Source organism: Zonotrichia albicollis, chromosome 12, assembly GCF_047830755.1.
Source record: "Zonotrichia albicollis isolate bZonAlb1 chromosome 12, bZonAlb1.hap1, whole genome shotgun sequence".
Classification (NCBI taxonomy): domain Eukaryota; kingdom Metazoa; phylum Chordata; class Aves; order Passeriformes; family Passerellidae; genus Zonotrichia; species Zonotrichia albicollis.
Window position 1 is genome coordinate 12,401,650 of NC_133830.1, and position 20,634 is coordinate 12,422,283.

The following is a 20,634-nucleotide window of genomic DNA, read 5'->3' on the forward strand; positions in this document are numbered from 1 at the left end:
TTGTTTTAGAGACTTTAGCCTGAAGTTGATTCTTTCCCTCTATAAAGAGTGGATTGATTTATTCAAGTTAAGAACCAATACCAGAGCAGTGTAAAACTTCTTACCCTCCCCCCAAGCATGGCAAATAATTTTTCTGAGAGAAGAACTCCCTTTTGTCAATGAATTGTACCAGGCTGTGTGATGAACTATGGTCTTAGAATACTTGATGTTCACAGTATAAGGCTGAAAGGTAGCAGAATATCGAAATGCAGGCAGTTTTGTATAGTTTAAAATACCAACAAAGATAACTAAAGCCATTCAGAATACATCTTAATTTTTTTATTTATCAAAATTGACACACTGAGTTCTACAAAAACCTATGTAACAGTTTACTTCCATGTTTTTGGTGGTTTATATTAAATTGACCCTTGTATTCAAGTAGCATGAAAACCATTCTAAACAGACAAACCATGATTAGTCTAAATTATCTTCAATATAAAATGTAGCATGACCCTGTAGTCTATCAAAATTCTCATAATTTAATTTCCATAAAAAAGCTAGAGGTGTTTTGTAGTTAATTACAGTAGCAAAGTGCTGTGCATTTCCATATGAAGGATTCAGAACATTCATATGCACCTCTCAGAACGGTGGCATGAAGTTCTCTTGAGCTACAGTGGGAATCAGAGTGTTCTCCAACTCCTTCTGCTTCTGCAGGAGGCCCTGAAATAAATACAAATGTCAATGTTGTGTCTCCTCCCACAGCCTGAACCAGTGTATGTGGGGGCATGAATATATGGATTGTTATGGAGAGTCCCTGTAAGATCTGTGTAAGATCTGTGTGTTGTAAGATCTGTGTATTGTCCCAGTTGCTCCAAATGAGCCACAGCTGCAGAGTCCTTGGCTGGGCAGCAGCTGCAGCTCGTGGAGGTAACTGGAATAAAGAGGGGTGGGTGGAGAGCCCAGGAGCAGCCCCTCACAGGACAGGAAGGACTGTGCTGCAGGGAGGAACAGCTTCATGGAAAACCAGTGAGAAGGTATGGACTTTAAGAATATAAGGTAACAGCATGGGACTTGTGAAATATGAACTACAATAATGTGACTGCAACAAATGTAGCATCATTGTTTTTAACTATGAAACAATTTCCTTGTTAAGGCCTAATGGTTTTTAAGTTCAGAAAAAACAGTAAAGCCTCAGGGAAGAGGGAACTTCTACAGCAGCCCTTGATGTGTGACTGGAGTGGAAGCCAGGCCAGTTTCCAGGGATGACCATGCAGAGGAAAAAAGGACTTTTCCACTGTATGAAATGGAACTTTCTCATCCCTTTGTGCACTGTCTCTGCATTTGCAGTATTGTAGTGAATTCCTGAATGAAGCAGAACCCAAAACCCTGATGGGCATTGGCTTTCAGCCTTAACACAAACAATTCCCTTCAGAGCAAGGGCAGCAGGGCCACTGGAACCAGAGCAGTGTCTGACATTTCAGGAGCCACAGAGAACTGCCAAAAGGTTCAAGGTTCTTGTAAGTACTGATGATGGAGAAACCCTGTCACAAAAAACCCTCCTGGATTCAGGTCATACATGATAGAACTATGACAAGTATGTGAATAAATTAAAAGTAAGTTTTTATTGATACATCTGGCCCCTTGCTCTCCATCTATCTTAGACTTGTCAGAAATAATCTGATACCATAGAAGTCTGGTTTTTTTAAAAGAGAAAAGGTAATTGTTTTTCTCAGGAGTTCCAAGGCCTTTCTCAAAGACAGGAGTTACAGGCTGCTGGCACAGCTCGGTACAGACCTAATGCAAGGCAGCAACTCCTGCAGCAATTGAGGCACAGATTGCTGGTGGCACCAAAGGAAAGGCAGCAAAGCAGCCTGCAAGGCTTCACTCTGGCTCCTTCGAAGGCAGCAGCTGCCTACTTTCAATCACTTGATGAATTGCTTTCTAATTAATCAACAGGATCTGCTTATTTCTATTAATGGGTCACTGCTTTCAGTCTCTGTGTCAATAATTAGTATTTTTGCAGAGCATTTTTTGCATGTATAAGCATGTCACAAAGCCAAGTTATAAAATAAACTGCCCTGAATAAACCAAGAGCTGAGGAACAAATAACCCTGAGAGCTGGCAGCTGAGTGTTTGTCACAGGGGTTGCCCAGGTACTGGGCAGGGGCTCAGCAATGGGAAATCCCTCCCCAGAGAGCTGGGGTGTGTCCCCACCCAGCCACTGTCACCTGCAGCCCTGGCAGAGCTGCTGCCTCAGGAACACTGGGGTGCTACTGACCTGGGGCTGAGTCCTCTTTGTTAAACTTTGTCCCTTCTTTTTCACAAATCATTCACTTTGCTCAATTTATCCACTGACTTTTGATTTCAGTGAGGAAAGAGAGTCTGTTGCTAGCTCCTGTACCTGCTGTGGCTGAGGCACAGACAGAGATTTGCTGTCTGGTAGCAAATGCAGTGCCAGACTGACCCTCCCTCCTTCCCTGCTCAGCCAATCCCACCGGGACTGCACCAGCCCGGTGCATCCATCGCTGCCTCAGCCGGGAGTTCAGAGACAACACTGGCTGACATTATGGCACTGTTATGTGAATTTCCCCAAACAAAACAATGGCTAAATATGTTGTAAATACAGGTGTGTATGTACTCTGACACTATCAATCCACTCTATATATGTATATATAAATGCAGAAGAGCAAGACTAGATTATATTCTGAAACAGAAAACTCAGCTTTTTGTATATCAGACAAAATCCTGCACTGTTCATGCTTTCTCAGTCAAATAACTGAGGCAAAACAGGTGTCATCTGTACAGCAGGAGGATGGTTGACAAATATTGAGCTTGCTTTTTACATGTTAACAAGTAGCAGCTGTCTTGGAAGGATTTTCTAAGTTTTCATACTTCCAGTTTGCAAATTCCAGTCTTTTTCCAGGCCTGACTCGAGACCACCCCACCAACCCCACTGTTCTGTCCTAACCTGGGAACAGCAGAGAGGAAACCTCATTAACAAGGTTCTAGTGTTGTGTTAAAACTGTTCTTTTGAAACTGATACATTCTTTATGAACAGCCCTAACCACAGAAACCTGGCCACCAAACAAAGTCATTTCTCTTGGTTTCAAGTTTGCTCAGGCACTTCACTGTTTCACAGCTGATTTAAGGACTGAGGAGTCCATACTCTCTCTCTAAGGACTGTCCAAAGATGGAAGCAACAGGTGAAAAACAAAATTAGTAAAATGGAACAAAAGTAGAGGACAGGGCCCAAAATATAAATCAAATGATGGAAATAGAATTAAAGATAATGATGTAATAATTTTTACTTCAGTATATCTCTATATATATACACACACATATACACACACACACATGCACAGTTAGCCAATAAATTTCTGCTTACCTGCCGTAATTTTGACAATCCTTTGAGAATTTCTTGTTGTCTCTCTCTGATTGTAACTGCATCAGGATTTAGAAGAGGATCTCTAACATGATCTGAGCTAAAAATCTGTTGTGGCATTTGGTATGAATCTAAAAGTAAATATATATCAAATCAGTTAATAAAACACTTTATTAATTTTCTTTTAATTTTGAAGCAGCAGATTTTGAAAGTTTATGAAAATCAGGCGTTGGTTGCTATTGAGATTATAATCTGTATTTTTAAATCAAACAACACTTAGATTCCTAAACTCCAATCTCTCTGCAGTAAAGCAAGAAAGTGCAGTCATACTTCATGAAAGGTAAACAAACAAAATATTGGTAACACATTTGTTGCTTTGCTGATTTTTTTAAAACTTGGTGGATTGATTTTTTAATACCTGTGGTAAATAGGTATGATTCGTGCTGACAAAATTGAAACAGTAATTAATATTGACACAGTAATTAATATTTGGAAATAATGAAACAGTTAAAAGGTGTAATGCCAAGAAAGAAAGGGAGAGGAGGGGTTCCACCCCCCCCCTTCCTTTCCTGCAGATGTTCAAGGCAGGAAAAAGCAAGAGATAACAGTTACTAAAAATTAACAGAAAGAAAGGAAAATCTGCTTGGGTCCCAGGAAAATGTTAATTATATGAGATTTATTGCTTTGATGCTTAAATATTATGTTATGTTAGTTTTGGCTTACATTGTACTGGCTTAGTGCACGTGTGTAGCACGTGTAGTAAAGGTGAATGAAAGGACATGGAGGAAGAGGAGAGACCTTCATCAGTGACGACCCCAAAGAGTGGTGGGGCATGTGTGCTAAAGGTGGTGATGAGGGCAGGGGCAGAAGTGTGAGGAATGGAACACGGGAGGAGGTGGCATTGACACGTGGCATAACAGGGGAATTTCAGCTTGGCAAGCTCGTAGAGAGGCGGCAGCGCTCCAGGGACCCTGCACTCCGTACCCCACACGGTTATTTCTGCTTCTGCACTATTACTGGAACCAAATGATCCTTTATTTTAACCATATTTAAAGTGTATCCAATTTCATATATTTTAAGCTATTCAGTTAAAGTTGCTGCTACCTTTAGTATTGTTTGGTTTTTTTGATGATGGGATAATTGGGCAAGTACAACACACCGACCAGGATTTGGTTGCACGGCCTTTGTGTGCCCTGCTGTGACACAGAGGTTGCTGCACAGCGCAATGAGCAGCAAAGCAGCGGCGCTGCAGGGCGCGGCTCCCGCTCTCCCCGGGGCTGCCGTACCGTGCGTGTGCTGGGTCGAGGCCCGGCTCGGCGGTGCCTCCGGGGGCAGGCACAGAACCTCGCGGGTGCGCACGTAGGGCACGAAGCGCGCCCAGGGCGGGCTGGGGGGCGCGGCGGGGGCGCTGCTGCGCTGCGGGGCCGCCCGGGCGTTCTGCGCCCTCCCAGCCCGCTGCTCCAACACCGGGACGGGAGGAGCCTCCATCTGCCTTGGCTGTACCTGCAGTAACCTGTTCCTCACTGCTGGGACGGGTGGGGATTCAGATCTGCATGGAACAACTGAAGTTAGAGAAAAGCTCAAACAATACATCAGTAATGTGATTTTCTCAAATAACAGAGACTAAGAATCTTTGAAAGACAAGATTTTTGTTTATTTCTTCTGCTTTTATACCTGCAATCTGTATGTCTTTAAATTAGATGTATCTAAATTTTTTTTAAAAAATCAGGAAAGAAAAGCACATGCATTTCAGTAATAACGTATTCCTACATTTGATTAATGCAGAGTATTGACATACCTTTCTTCATTCAAGTGATTCTTATGAAATTTTTCTTCCTAGGAGAAAACCAAGAAAGTCAAAAGTAAAACAAAAAAATCTCCATGTTTTTTATATTAAAAGCTTTGATTTTTCAGAGAAAGTTTGTTCTGAAATTCCAAAAGGACTTGTTTGACCTAGGTTCAGGAGAAAGGTACTGATCAAAGATTTGCATTTAAGAGACTTGTAGTGCCCATGAAATAAATCAACAAATTTTTGATTACGATTTTCTGAATTTGGCAGCTCTAAGCACTATCAAAAATATTATGTCGATTCCCCTGTCCTTGGAATGTAGGAATTTATAAACATGAAAGGTTCAATCCAGGACATTAAAGGAAAGGTCCAGTTTTGTTATTTGAATGTGTGAGAAAGTGAGGTGCTTATTGCATACTGATGGAACAAATTATGGATATAGAGAGAGGGCAAGAGAGAAGCTAAAAATATATTTGATAGTATTTTCTTCAAAAGACTTTTTCCAGCCACAAGCTGTACTGCTATAGTGTGACTCCCCTAAGAAGGATGCATTTCTGTGGCAGTGGAGTACATCCTCAGTAATCCATATTCTTTGCACAAATAAACATTGTTTCCTTGAGCAGGTGCTGCTGTACCTCACCTGTCAGCACAACACAGTGACTGCACAAACGAGCAAGCCAGCGATGTCACTGTGTCCTGCACACTGCTTGCATTTAAGCTCTCTGTTTACATCATGAATCAGTGTTAGTGAGCAAATGAAAAGGAATCAACACTTTGGAAGACTGAAATAACAGTAAAAACTCAAAAATCTGAATATGTTCTTTTGCTCCTGATGAACATAGTGCTGACATAAGGATGAGCAATAGGAGAATTTCACTGCTCCAGTTACAGAACTGAACTCCCACCCAGGTAACACTGTGAGGAACAAGAGTTTTAAAAGCAGGCCATTGTTCTCAGAGGGCAGGCAGTGACCCACCTTTCTGCCTCTGTGGCCCTTCCTGTTCCCAGCTGTCTCTTCCCGGGGCGAGGCAGAGCTGGCTGAGTGCCCTCCCCTCCTGGCACTCAGCTGCCCGGGGCTGTTCCTCTCCAGCAGCTGCAGCAGCTCCATTTGCCGGCGCACCTTGTTCTCCTCCCTCTGCCTCTGCAGAGCCTCGGGGTACCTTTCTGAGGCTGGAATGTATCTTTTCCCAGGCTTGTTTATGTTCCAGTCAGGTCTTTTGCTGTATTTTTCTGAAGATTTAATGTGCCTTTCTTTCCTTGCATACTGCTCATAGAGATCACTGTAAATACCACCAGTCCCTTTTCCTGGAAGTTTATTTTTATCCATATAATGCATTTCCTTCTGGTATTTTTTGCTGTTAGACATTTCTTTATATTCTATGGAAATATCAGGTGATTCACAACATGCAGTTCTTTCCTCAGCTGACTCTGTGTATGCTGAAGTATTAAAGCAATCTAAAAAAAAATAATTGTATTTTAACTCCAAGTCTGAGCTATTCAAATTACTTGGTTGACTTTTGTATATGTATCAATCTACTACTACTTATTTTATGTTTAAAATGGTTGCTACAGTTTGATAATCCTTTTTTTTTCTTTTTTTTCTGTGGAAGATAGATAGGACCCGTAGAAGTAAACTCAGTGAGGAAGGGATAAAACACAAAAGACTGGAGAACCAAAAAAATTTGGACCTATGTGGCTTGTGACCCTAAATTGACACAGCATTTGTCTATGGGATTTGTAACCGGTAAGTAACAACTATACAGAAGTATCATTTATTTAGAAGAACAAATAGTGATAACACTGTGACACACTAACATGACTGTGTCAGTGCAAGTTTTTCTTTCCAGCTTTATTCCCTGGCAGTGTCAGGGATGTGGCTCAGTGTGACAAACAACTCCCCCCCAGAGTGGCTGAGTGTGGGCTCTGTACCTGTCTGCACGGCCGTGTCCTTGCGCGGGGAGCGCTGCAGCCCAGGGGGGCTCCCCACGCCTGCAGGGAAATCAGCACTTGGTGCTGAAACGCCAGAATTGCAGCTGTCAAACTCTGCAGCACCTGAAAAGGGGTAGAGTTGTTCCATTTAGTAACCTGTGTTCAATTTAAACTATGCTACACAGTTATCAGACTGTTGTGGTTTAGAGCTCAAAGCAATACTGAGAACTGGGATCCAAATGCCAATGCTCTCCCTTTGCCACTGGAAATCTGACAGCACACAGGTCTGAATATTCCTGTGCATTCCTGCCAATAGCTCTGCATTTCTTCCTTTATGTAATACACTGTTTGAAACGTACTAAAACACAATATTCTCTATAGGAGTTAACACTTAGATTTGTTTGAAAGGTAAATAAATTGTAATGAAATTTGGTTTGTGACCCAAATTCAGACAAAAACCAAAAAAAACCCCACGCCAATCCCAGAAACAACTTGCTTTCAACCACCAAAGGAACAGGGAAACTGAGTGTGAGATTTATACTTGCCACCACCAAGACTGTTCTGAAGTTCTGAAAGGTCATGTGCCTTCTGAGCCAAGGCTGGAACGTGCTGGTCTTGTTTTGATCCCTGGGCTAACTCCTGAGCTTTCTCCATTGTCTGATAAAGCTCTTTGGCTTTAAGAGTTGCAAGTTCCTTTCATAAAAAAAGAAAAAGGGTAAATATGTGATTATTTGAGAATAAAATCAATTGGATTATTTAATGACCATATAATCCTCAAGGTTTATTTGTATTTTTATTTAGGGAAAGTATTTTTTTTCAAAACTAAAACTAGTTAAGTACAGTATGTAACCTATAATTTCTGTGATTATAAGTTCAGAACCTCTGCTGTACTAACAAAAGATCTTCAGTCTTAACATTAAAAAATGAGCATTTATTTCCCTTCTAATAAATTCCTCTTTTTCTAGATGCCATCTGATGTCAGCCATCTGTGACTTCCTGTAACATGTGCTTTAATGAAATGAAAGGAGCCCAAATAAAAGTAACAAATCCCATCTTACTCCTACTTGCACAGCAAGGAGCCAGTGAAAGCTCCCCAGCAAATGTCAGGGGGTTACAGCTCCCTGACTCAGTGGGTTCAAGGTGCAGGAGACTGGGCCAAGGAAAATCTCATTTCCCAACTGTTGGCAGCAGCTGATCCCACTCCCTCCTGCTTTTGCAGTTGGAAAGAACAACTGGTGCTGTGACACCAAAGGAGCTGAGCAATGACAGAGGATGACTCTCCCCATGTTGAACCAGTCTGTTCAAGCATCTACAGGCAGATGCCACACAATTCCTTCCAGAAAATGCAGAGAAATCAGCAATCCACATTTCTGCAGGCTCTGGAGAAGACTGTTTCTGGAATCACCTTGTCTTATGGCACCATGGAATCTGCTACTGCTCCAAAGAGGAGGCAAACAGTTACAGCTCTGCTGTTCCAAAGGGAAGAATGAAACATCAGACTGAGTGTTTAACCTTCCACAGGGGTTAAAGGAGAAATAGAAATTCAAAATCTGTATTTACCAAAGGTAAAAGCCGACCTTTGGTTTAACTTTTATATGAAAGCACTGTGTAAAGCTCAGCAACAGCTACGCAGGGGAAAGATGGAGAACCTGACTGACTTTTAAAATGTCTTTTTCAGACTATATTCTAAGAAGTCTTGAATTCAGACTGAAAGCACATTCACTTGGATGAACTTCATGTTACTGAAGCACCTTAAAAGCATCAAGTTACCAATAACAAGAACTGGACATACTTCAAGGTAATTTTTAATTTTAAATTTGTATTTTAAAATGGATGTTTCTGCACTATTTACAACTACATTTCTGGTTTTGCCAGTTCTTATAATTTCTCTTCCTGAAAAGGCCCTTGTTCAAAAAACCAATCTGGCTTATTCTCATACAGTGTTGTATATTTATTAAGCAACTCTACATTTTTGATAGTTTTCATTCTCAAAATGATGAGCAAAATTTTGCAAGTGAGGAACAAGAACTATTTTCCTCAAAACTCACACTATCTGCACTAAGATAATGCAAACCCCACCTCCTTTTGTTTTTGTTTCAGCATTTCTTCTTCAAACTGTTTCTGCAGTTGTGCTTTTTCTCGTGCCAGGCGCAGCTCTTCCTGTCGCTCTTCCCATTTTCTCTGCTCTTCCTCCAGTTGTTTCTGCTTCCGTTTTTCTTCCACCTGAGCCATTATTGCTTTCTGGCAGGGTCAGGAAAGAAAAGGACAAAGTAAAAGATACAACATTAACATATTGTAAGGTATTTATTAATGTATTTTTGTATATGTGTAGGATTGGATTTGGACAAGTGAAAAAAAAATCTGAAGATAATTTAATTCAAACACTCCTGGTTTTGTTTCTGGAAAACCACCAGCCCAACTGAGCAGTCTGAAATACTCAGATAGAAAAAAGGAGCTTTTTATGTTTTAGAAAATACTTTTTTTTTTTCTTGTAAAGAGATGAAGGTCTGATTTTCACCTTATTGGTGAAAAAGCTCCTGGTAATCCAGGAGTTTGATCCAGCAGAGTAACAGTGTGATCAGAACAGTCTCTACATTTATATTGAGACTTCTTCACACCGTGCTAGAGACACACATTGTTAGGGTGCCACAGAGGTCAGGTAAATGTTAGTGAGCTAGAGAAAAAACTAAAGGTTCATGGAGTGGGAATCTGTAAATATCAGATTTCTCCTCCTTATAACAGTGGAGACTGAAGGAAAATGCACACAAACCTGCTAGAGCTCTAAGGATTGAACTGTACCTTTTTTTGAGGCAGGAGTTCAGTAACAGAAGTGCAATAATCTTGTGCAAATATTGAAAGAGAATTGTAGAGTCTGACTGAAGGAAATACTGCCAAACAATGCACATGTCATCTGAAGTGTAAAAGTCAAGTGCCTCCCTGGGTTCTGGTATTAAACCTCATGCTTTATTCATGAGACATTACCTTTCATCCTCTCTGTTATCAAACAAGGGTGAGGCTTTAACACCCAGCAGTACCTGATGCTCCAGCTGCTTCTGCCGCCTCCTGTCCCTCTCCTCAAGCTGGGCAGGGTCCAGCAGAGCCGTCATGGAACGCAGGAAACTGAACAGAGGGACATGTCAGTGCTTCTAATCATGAGAAAATAGTCCTTAAGCCTTCCTTAATTAGAATCAGTTAGGTTGCATTTTCATATTGAGGTTATTCTGTTAATTATAATATATAAATTAATTCATAGATTAGGAAATCTTTTTCATTAAGGAAACACGTAAGGCTATTTGCAGTAAATTTCATTAGTAAACACTGGCAGCACTTGTGTCTTTCAACAGTGAAATAACAGGTATTTGAAAAACAAAAGCCAAATGTATGGAAAGGATTTTTTTTTTTTTTCTGGGGAGGTACCATAAACGTACTGGCTGGGAAAATAATTACCCTTACAAAGCTCACTCACCTGACTCTCTGACTTTGTTCCAAAGCACCATTTTTAGCAGCTTTTTCTGCAGTTCCCATCTGTAAGGGCATGAGGTTTCCTAAAGCTGCAGGGGACAAAGGGTGAATGAAAGCAGTCGGGTCCTTGGGGTCAGGTGACAAGGAAAGATTTTCAGGCTTTCTGTGCATTCCATTTAAGGGCTGTTGTGCATTAGCACCGAAGTGGTTCTTAAAAGAATCAAAATGCATTTCCCATCTGTCATGCTCTTCTGCCTAAACGAGTATCAAGCAACAACAACAAAAAACAACAACAACAAAAAAAAAAGAGAAAAAGGAAAAGCATTCAGTTACACTGTGTCTGTAAAGTGTAAAAGGTGGTTAATAAAACAGACAGTACACATTTTGTACACCAGGAACATCTGAAAAGCTACCATGCAGACAGCAGTTAATTCCTTAAGTGAGAAGACAATTAAAAATTCCTTAAGTGAGAAGACAATTAAAATGCAAGTCAAATCACAGATTATAATGCTGATCCATACCTGTGATAGTACAGGAATAAAATGTTTCTAAAATCATGGGATATTAAGGGGAGTTGGAAAGAAAGGTTGGGCCTGGAAGGCCCTGGGAAAATGTTAAACTTTACTGGATTATGTGAAACTGCACCTGTATAATCATTTAATGACTATGATAAATGATATGATTGTTGCATGATAAATGATGACTGTTAAATGTGATGATTGTTTGGTAATTGGATATAATTATTGTTTAATCCTAACAGGAATCATGAGAAATGATGTTTGGGGAGTTTGATGGAAATACAAGAATCCATGCTTGGATGAGATCAATGTATGCAATAGAACAATGTAAGTTTAACAATTAATGTGTAGTTATATAAGGATCAGGGTATAAAAACATGTTCATCCTAAACCCATGTTGGAGTCAGATTTGGGTCTGTACCCCTGACACCCAGAGCTCTTCAATAAAAGCACCTGTAAATAATCATTCTGTGATTATGTGTTCCTGAGCACGAACACCTGGTCAGCACAAACACATTGCTGCTGCATTTCCATGAGAAAAAGGAAAAGGTGACTCCCTGGTGCCTGCAGCCCTCCTTCCACAGCACACCTACCCAATTAACAAGGCAGCTAATGAGGGAACATATCCCAGCTGTGTTCCCTTCACAGTTAAAAATTCGGTTTACAAAGGAAGCCTGATCCCCTCACCAACTCAGGGGAAGACAAGACTTGTGTTGTGTGCAGGTCTGTAACCACCCCAGCAGCAAGGCTGGCTTTGGGGAGTAAGGAAAGGTAAGGTGATTTTCTTCCATATTCTCTGGAAAAGTGCTTGCTTTAAACTTTTTTACAGCTGCATGACTCTGTATGTATATTAAAAAAAGTATTTCTAGAAACAGGATTTTGCTGTCACTGTGACACCTTGTACTTGGTTTCTCTTCTCTCATCCCCTGTAGTCCACACAAATTTTCTTTTTCCAAAGTGTCTAGCCATGGTCTCTACACCACCTTGCAAACCCAAGTGCTTCTACACGTGGTGGAAAAGAGAAAGAAACTACTACTGTTGGAAACAATATAACTTAGACACTTTTATTTTGTCTCTTAAGTTGGGCTTGACTTTACTTGGCCTTGGGGAAAGGAATTTTCTGGACGTTTTTAGGAGATGCAGCATTACCCTAAGGAGATGGGCTGAACACAGCAGCAGACCAGGAGCAGCCCAAAGATCCCAAAAAGAGAAAAGGCCATCAACGGAACACCAACAAAACATTAGTGGCCATCCAGAAAACATTTACTCTCAGATGCTGCCTTTGGCAGAATTGGAGACATCTGGTCAGAATGAAAATCTAATTAACACCGGAGGCAAGGAGATTAGAGTCCAGTGGGAAACTGACTATTGGGGTTTGCTCAACTCTAGCCCAATTAACTTAAAAACAGTGCATCCCTATGGGTTTTGACTGTGTAAAGTTTGGGGCAAAATCCTGCAAAAACACGTGTTTGGAACATTTTCCTTGGCACATCCTGGCCAGAAAATAAAGTAATGCCTGATTCTCTCTCACTTCAAATATAGTGAAAGAGGGTTTTATTTTCTCCTTGATTTTTGGTGATGCTGCCACTGTCTCCATCCCTGCAGCAAGCCCTGGAACACACCAGCCACTGGCTCAGTGTGAGTGCATCCTTATGGTGAAAACCTAGATGTGCTGCACAAAATTCCATCTTTGCTGCTGTTAGCATTCAGAAACACATAATCATGAGAGTGATCATATGCAGGTGCTTTTATTGAACAGCTCTGGGTGTCAGGGGTACAAACCCAAATCTGACCCTCCCCATGGGTTTGGGATGAACATGTTTTTATATTCCATTGTTATATAAATTTCATGTTAATTATTAAACTTATATTGTTCTCTTGTATACATAGATTTCATCCAAGCATGGGCTCCTCGTGGTCCCCCTCAAACTTCTAACATAGCTTCTCATGATTCTTCCTAAGATTAAACAATAATTGTTTAATTACTGAACAATCATCACATCTAACAATTATATCATTTACCATATACTGCTGATGCAGGTGCAATTTCACATGATCTGGCAAACACAAAGCCTCACATTTTCAGAGTCTATTTTTAACATTTTTCCAGGGCCCCACTAAGTCTAGCTTCTTTCTAATTCCCCAAATTTTATAATTTTAAACCTTTTACTATCATTGCCACTTCACTAATTTCATTTTTTATTTCTTAAAACAAAAATAGAGAAAGACTTCTCTAAACCACAGATACCTTTGATAAATTAAGTTTTTCTTCTAATTTTCGTAGTTTAGCTTCTTCCTTCTGCTTGTCCAACTCTTCAAGCCACTTCTTCTGTTGCTCACGTTTCAGAGCACTGAAAGGTCGCTCCTGTGGCACAGCTTCCTGAAATAAGATAACTGCTGGTTATTCTACAAAAAATTAACTATCTTCTCTAGCTACATAATAAGGACTTGGCAGAAAGCTCTGCCTTCAGTGGGTGAGCAAAACTGGGCCTTTCCCTAGCACAGTAAAAGGATGTAACTTTGTAACTGTAGCAAGTATCTGACTGCTAATAGAAAGATGAATTCTGAATATTACTCTAACTTGAACTCCAGAAAACCCTACTTATTTGTATCATGAACAGAAATCCCTTTTTCTTCCTGTGGTTCACTGCTCAGTCTGTGTTCCAGGCAGATTCAGCACCACAATCTAATTAGCAGTGATCTGTCTGAAATTAAGGAGTTGCCATCTTCATTCTTCTGTTTCTGCCTAAGGGATTTCTATACTATTTAACAAGCTCCAGTGGCACTGAGAGCTTCCAATGCCATCTGACAAAAACTCTCTTCAATCTCTGCCTACCAGCCATAATTTAAGACCTACTTCTTGAACCCTCTGCCATCAATATAATTTATTTTATATAGGTTCCCACTTCTCTATTTCTTCTGCACATACTTAAAAACTAATTAACACTGCATGTCACACCTCTAGTACTGTTCTTCACATCAGCCTGGAAGGAAGTGCTGTCTTCAAAGCATTGATATTTTGGTAAACATTCATTCAGACAAAGTTATTTATGCACAGCAAAAAGGTCTAAGGAATTCTCCTGGTTTAAAACAACTTATTGAGACAAACATTCGCTGTTAATAACTAAGTAAAACTACCCTGCATACAGGTAAAGAGCTTACCCTGAAAGGCAAGGCTGTGCAAGTGGCAGCTGGGAAGTCAGAAGGAGTGGAATCAGAAGAGTGCCCAGCTGGAGCTCCTGGAACACTCAGGGCAGCTCCATCAGCCTCTGTGGCTAAAGCAGCTGTACAGGCAGAGCTCTCAGTGCCATCACCTGAGCCAGCTGGAAGCACTGCCTGCAAACAAAGGGACCATTTTAAGACTTATTCAGTTCACCTGTTTTGTGTGTTAACAAAATTATACTTCTAGAAGCTGCTGTTCATTAAAGCCTCAGCCCAAATTTGTAACTAAGCATTGTTTATCCACTATTTATCAATTATGCAGATTGAAACAAATTCTTTTAAGACAGAGTCAAAACTTTGCTAGGAATGCTGAGTGTGCCATAAAAAAGTGCAAGTTGCTTTTGCTGAAAGAAATGATAGCAGATACAACCCTAACTTCTGTTTAAGAGCAATAATTTTCACTGGAGAAGTCTCTTGTGAGTATAATGCATTTATCTAACACACTGGTTTCAGAATCACAGCTTTTAAAAAGCTAGATGTCATATTGGCTATGCTCATTATGTAAGCAAGCAAATATATGTGACAGCTCATGAACAATGTATATCATTATATAGCCAGGAACTACATTTGAGACTGTTCCCTCAAACAGAACAAGAGAAGTTTTATACTTTTTAGTAAGGAATCTAAATGGAGGTACAGGAAAGGGTTGTTCCTGCTCTAAAGAACTTAAGCTGCAAAGTTATGACCTTGAGCAACAAGTAAGTGTGGACCAGGGAGCTGCAGCAATTCCTGCCCTGAGAAGGCTTAAAGCAGCACCAATATTGGATTCTAGAGGATTTGTACAGAAAATAAAATCTGTGAATTAGAAATTAAACTGTTCTGCAACAGTGCTGTGGAAACTGTGTTCTTACCTGGTCTGGGTCAGGAGTTTCCACTTTAGGGGTTTTCTTACTGCCCAGGTTTGCCCAGAAATAACCCACCTCACCCTCCAGAGTTTCTTTCAGCTTCTTCTTCAGTGCTACCTGTTCATCTTAAACAAACAAAATCAGGCTCTTACTAGAATTCCTATTGCAAACATTTAATAGTTTAAGAAAAATAAAAAAGCAATGCAGGTCTTCCCTGTCACTTGGACTGTGAAATGGACACAAGGGTTGTCACCCATCAGTCTGACCAATCCCTCAGGACCTTGCTCTTTAGAGCAAAGGGGGCATCTGCCCAGGGATGCAGAGGTAACTGGGGAGTCTCTCTGGGGACACTAAAAAACACTGGAGTAACAATTTCCCAGGGAAAACCAGCAAATAACCAAGTATATGAACTCTCTCCGTTTTGTTACATCAGCCTTGAGCTACTTTAACATTATTAAAACCAACAGAGCCATAATGGAAGCTACTGACAATGCAGAATTAAACCTTGAAACCAAATGGTCTAAATCCAATTTCAAACCAAAACACAGCACTCCTCCATGTGCATCATAAATAGCTTAATTTGTCAGAGAGAGTTTACTACTGTATTTAGCAGTTTTTGTTTCCTCCAGAGATTCCCCTTGATTGGTGATGGGGCTGGACTGGAAACACTCTCAAGTTCAAACTGCAGTTTCATACACTCAGTCATGCTGAGTGCTGATGCTGTTCCCATTAAAAACCAAATGAATTTTTCAATGATAATGGCTGTCAATTACTGTCAGAATGTGACAAAACTGCTGGCATGTAGCACCTAAAATACAAAGTATAACAATATATTTGAGATAATATTTAATTGGCAATGAAGTTTCTTGCAAGAGTTTATAATCTTTGGATAAACTTTTGAAATTCAAGAATCTTAACCTGTCTTGGAGATTTATTATTTAATTTTCAATTTATAGCAACTGTACTGATCTAGGTAAATTTAAAAGGGCATAAAGAATACCAAATTTCTTGGCATCCTGAGTTTGATAAAAGATATATCAAAAATGTATTTTATACATCATAAATACCTAATTCCTTCTTCCATTGGGCCTTTTTAAGTTCCAATAAGGCTCTCTCCCCTTCTCTTTCACCCAAGGTACTAAACAAGTCAGCAGGTTTCCATGAATCCTTTCTAGAGAAAAGGAAGGAGGGGGAAAATTTTTATCTAGAAAGCTGATGTGTTAAAATTTTAGAGGTAACTTTTAAATTAGTATTTATAAAAGATATTTGTTATTAAGAACATGGGATATGAACCTTTATTGGAGACACAATTTTTGTACACAGTAACACAAATGTACCTACATAACATTCTGTCCTGGCTGTGGATGTGCTTCTTGTTTCCTGCCTGAATCAGAGTTTGCTTCATCTGGAACTGGGGACACGTCACAATCTTTCTGGAGTGATGCTATAACATTTTCCTCTGATGCCTCATTAGTAGCTGCAATAGAACATAAATATATAAAAATGTATATATAGCCACTAAACTTGCTCCAGCTTTGAGTGAATACTCTGAAAGCAGGAGAAGCTTGCAGATTCCCCACCATTTAACAAAAGTGGTTTCAGCCCTGCTTATATAGTTAAGGCACGTAAGTTAGACCTTCACAGGGTATTTTTCAAATGCTAGATGTAGTAATCACTTATTCTTGGAAAGAGCTCAGGGTTTGGGACTCTAATCCATTGCAGGATGTCTTGTTCTTGGTGCAAATATTGACCCCCTGCACACAGCCACCAACAGGAGGAAGGATGTGTTAAAGGAAGATAAGCAACAGCTCTTACACTTCTGAGTGTGAGAACTGGGGAGGGGAAAAGAAAAATACTATTCACCATTAATAGTCCAGTTAGGCTAAGAGACACAAATCCAACTTTGGCCACAGAAAAATGGCAGAACTGCTCCTGAGATACAAAGGAAGGCCTGAACTCCTCACAAGCCAGAAGGGCCCTTCTCCTTGGGCAGTGGTACAGTGCAGTTCTTTTTCCCCCCAGTGTAAAATGGTTTTTATTTTGCATGGAACCGTGCCAATGCTTCTTGCTGGTTTGCTCTTCAGAATATTGGAAATGTAACAAACAATCTTTTTTACTGTGATAATTCTGAAATGCTTGGTTCTCACAGTAACAATGTCACATTCATAATGGCAAATGGTGTTTTGTCTGAGACCATCCTACCCAAGTGGAACATCTCTACAATGTGCAAATAACCTGAAATTATCAACTCCAAGTTAAGCTTTCCCATTTTGCTCTGTTTCCATGGAACAAATGCATCCAAGGCCTGGTATCTTACCCATTTCCTCTTGCTTTTCATTATGAGTCTCAGAGATGCTTCTTCCTTCTTTAACAATCATCAAAATCTGTTGAAGCTGTGCTTGTGTTAAACACACCAAACTTTTTAAGTCTTCAGCTGATACATGTGGGGCTTGAGGTTTGTGTTTAGTTTTTTTCACAGTACTAGGATCCTCTGAATCAGGATATCTGTTTGTCTTATCTCTTTGGAAAATCAAAGAGTAACTTTTAGTTGTGGCTTCATGCGAGGAGTGTTTATTAACTTGCAGTTTTTCACCTTTTGTCATTGATAAACTTGATTCACTCCTTGGTTTTGTTAAATTTTCCTGCTTGATACAAGCATTTTGTGTTGGCCTCAAGATGAGTCCAGTGTGCTTTATTCTCAATGCCTGTTTGGGTGCTCTGGCTTTATTACCCATCTGTTAAAGCAAAAAGATTTCACCATCTATTAAATAAGGGAAAAAATTGTATTTGTAACAAATGAAAACATGATTGAAGCAATAAAGAAAGTAAGTGTCATTTTTCTTTTCTGCTCCATCAGCAGTAACTCTGTATAAGCTAATGAAACATCTTCACAAGTACCAGGAAAACTTTGGAAGAGGACACAGCACCTGAATTTGAGTATTTCAAAATGACAGTATGAATAATAACCTAATGTAGCCTGACATTTAAAAGAATTAACAAGCATTAATTCTGCTTTACTTCGGTGTTTCTGAATGGGAACAGGTGTTTCCTGGCTCCACACAGGTACATGTTTTCATCACACAGCCAGCAGTATTTCAGTCCTCATTCTGCCACTCTGAACTAAGTTTCATTCTTTCCAAGGTCTTTGGTGCAAACTTGTAATTATTTCCTGTCTGTTGGGACCTTTTCCTGCTCTTTATCCTTCCCAAACCCACCCCATTGCAGTTTACTCAGAGACAGCCTGTATGACCAAACTTGAAATTAAACACACTTCAGATCTTTATTTTACCAGAATTCCTTTAAGGGCACTGAAAGTTCTGATTTAGATGATTATACCCTCTGCTGCTCTAACTCTTGGCCAAGGAAACGAATGCATTTTGAAAGGTAAAAATAGTCACAAAACTTTGTATTCATCCTTTTGAACAGCTATTATAAACCTGAGAAATAAGAGAATATCTCAAGTTACAAGAGACTCATAAGCACATATTTCTCTTTCATAAATACAATTGTTTCCAAGTATTTATACAGTTCAATTTCTCAAATTTTCTGTTAACAAATAGTGAATTTGTGTGTTCTAAAAATTTTACACTTACCTTCATGGTAGGCTTTGATTTATCTTTTGGGAAACAAACACAAACATATGAAAGTATTTAATAACAACTTGTCCCTGAAAAACAATCTTGAGAAATTAGTAAAACATTATATTCATCTGATTTTTGTAAATCAGGGGGAAAATACTTTTCCCATGCTATCTGCCCTGACTATGCAGAACAGTAAGGAAAATAGACTTGTACAGAAATGTATGTCTGACAAAGTTGGAATTTATTGCAGAGACATGTCTGACAAATCACAGAAATAGAATTTATTGACACTTATACTGGAAAATAATTATCTCAGATGGTAGTAGTGAGATATAGCCTAAATAAACTGCTTACTGAAATTTAAAAATGTTTACCACAAATACTGAAGCTGCCTTAAAAACATGATTGTAATGGTGTCATGCTGTGTAAATTAAGGTGTTATTAAGCCTCTTTTATCCTGGCAAGTAACCTGCTATAAAGTTACAGGAATTACCATCAAGTTATGCCAGTTGATACACAATAGCACTTAACTTTTTATTTTAATGCCAAGCTAAGCAGTGGAGACTGTTTGCCAGCTGTTCCCTGGTGCACAGACTATTCACAATTCATCATCAACCGACTGCAGAGAATCGAGCTGCTGAGGACTTATAAATAACAATGCACAAACATGCTTCCTAAACTCAAAAATATTTCAGGAAGGCTGGGCTTTATGTCTCTTGGATATTAGGTTTAACTTCAAGAAGCTTTAAAGATTAAATTTAAAAAAATACCAGAAGAAGCTAAAATTAGCCTAGGCTTTCCATCCAGCACTTCAGTTTCGAGCTTCAGTCCATCGCTGCAAAACGAGAGAGAGAGAGAGGAATCTGAAATATGAAGTAATCTGATCATGGTAAGAATTGAACATTCATAACAAGAACAATTACTGTTATTCCAGATGGTCCTTCACATCCCAAGCCATGTTTTGAGAAGTTACTTAAAACAAAGAAATCAGCATGTCTTGAAGAAGGTGTAGTTTTATTGATACTGAAAAAACGACTACAGCTTTGCTTGTTGCACAGTAGATCTTTAAAGGTGCCACTCCATATCGTTATACAGTGCAATACACCTCAAGAATTGAATGATCCAACAATATAAATCACAAATCGCTAACCAAGCCTCCCGGAAGGCCAGCGCTGATCACAAAGCAGGGCTGTATTCTGGAAAGAGCCTTTGGTTGTGCTTCCATGCACAACAATTCACCTTTGCAAGCGGAACAAGCGCTGTTAGAAGCGTTTGGGAGCATTGAAAAACGTGGCAGTGTCAATTTCCAGCTGCCTTCCTTTGCTCCGTGCGCTGGGACAATCCGACGTGACCATAAGCGCTCCAAATACCGCTTTATCCTCCCATTTCATTATAAAACGTTAACAACGAAAAAACCCAGCGCAGTTCGGGCTCGCACGCAGCTTTGTGAGGGGCACCTCAGAACGGGGCACTGCGGGGAGCGGGGCCCGGCCCGGCCCGCTCTGCGCCGGGGGTGCGGAACGCTCCAACGCACCGCTCTAAGGGACCCTGGGGATCGCACCCCGGCCCCGCTCCCGGAGCCCGTCCCGAGGCCCTCCCACGGAAGGGTCGCTGGCCCCCAGCTCTGTCCCGCAGATCGCTCCTGCTCCCTCAGCCGCACGGCACTGCGCGTCCCGGCGCGGAACCAATGCGTTCCGCGGAGCCACGCCCGTCCCTCCCCGAACAGCCGCGCCCCGCCCGGCCCGGCCCGTCCCGTCCCGCCCGGTCCCGCTCGTTCCTTACCCCAGGTTCATGGCGCTGCCCGGCGGCCGCGGAGCTCCGCGGAGCACCGAGCATCGCCCGCCCTCAGCTCCGCGCCCCGCTGAAGGAGCCGCGCGCCGATTGGCTGCCCGCGGAGTGCCCCCACCAATGGGCACCCGCAGCACTG

At 40.6% G+C, this 20,634-nt stretch overlaps 1 protein-coding gene and 1 long non-coding RNA gene across 4 annotated transcripts; one reads left to right on the forward strand and one right to left on the reverse strand.

Annotated features, from left to right (window-relative positions):
* Positions 1 to 296: 296 nt before the first annotated feature.
* Positions 297 to 20,610, reverse strand: CCDC66 (coiled-coil domain containing 66). Of its 3 annotated transcripts, none has more exons than XR_012582229.1 (19): positions 20,490 to 20,589; positions 19,478 to 19,542; positions 18,720 to 18,742; positions 17,444 to 17,861; positions 16,468 to 16,603; positions 16,194 to 16,297; positions 15,133 to 15,251; positions 14,222 to 14,395; positions 13,308 to 13,439; positions 10,546 to 10,796; positions 10,115 to 10,199; positions 9,159 to 9,320; positions 7,625 to 7,772; positions 7,080 to 7,202; positions 6,127 to 6,605; positions 5,160 to 5,197; positions 4,865 to 4,910; positions 3,365 to 3,492; positions 297 to 699 (listed from the first exon to the last, which is right to left on the reverse strand). XR_012582229.1 is itself a non-coding variant. In XM_074549877.1 (19 exons), the coding sequence occupies exons 1-19, from the start codon at positions 20,498 to 20,500 to the stop codon at positions 619 to 621; spliced, it is 2,940 nt and encodes a 979-aa protein (XP_074405978.1). In that variant the 5' UTR covers positions 20,501 to 20,610; the 3' UTR covers positions 297 to 618. The 3 variants fall into 3 exon arrangements, 2 of the variants coding, with proteins under 2 accessions (XP_074405978.1, XP_074405977.1); XM_074549877.1 differs by having other exon boundaries at positions 4,648 to 4,910; positions 20,490 to 20,610; XM_074549876.1 differs by lacking the exon at positions 18,720 to 18,742 and having other exon boundaries at positions 4,648 to 4,910; positions 20,490 to 20,561.
* On the forward strand, positions 6,502 to 9,164 carry LOC141730644 (uncharacterized). Its single transcript, XR_012582231.1, has 3 exons — positions 6,502 to 6,894; positions 8,045 to 8,644; positions 8,758 to 9,164. It is a non-coding gene; the product is annotated as an uncharacterized LOC141730644 (long non-coding RNA).
* Positions 20,611 to 20,634: the final 24 nt, after the last annotated feature.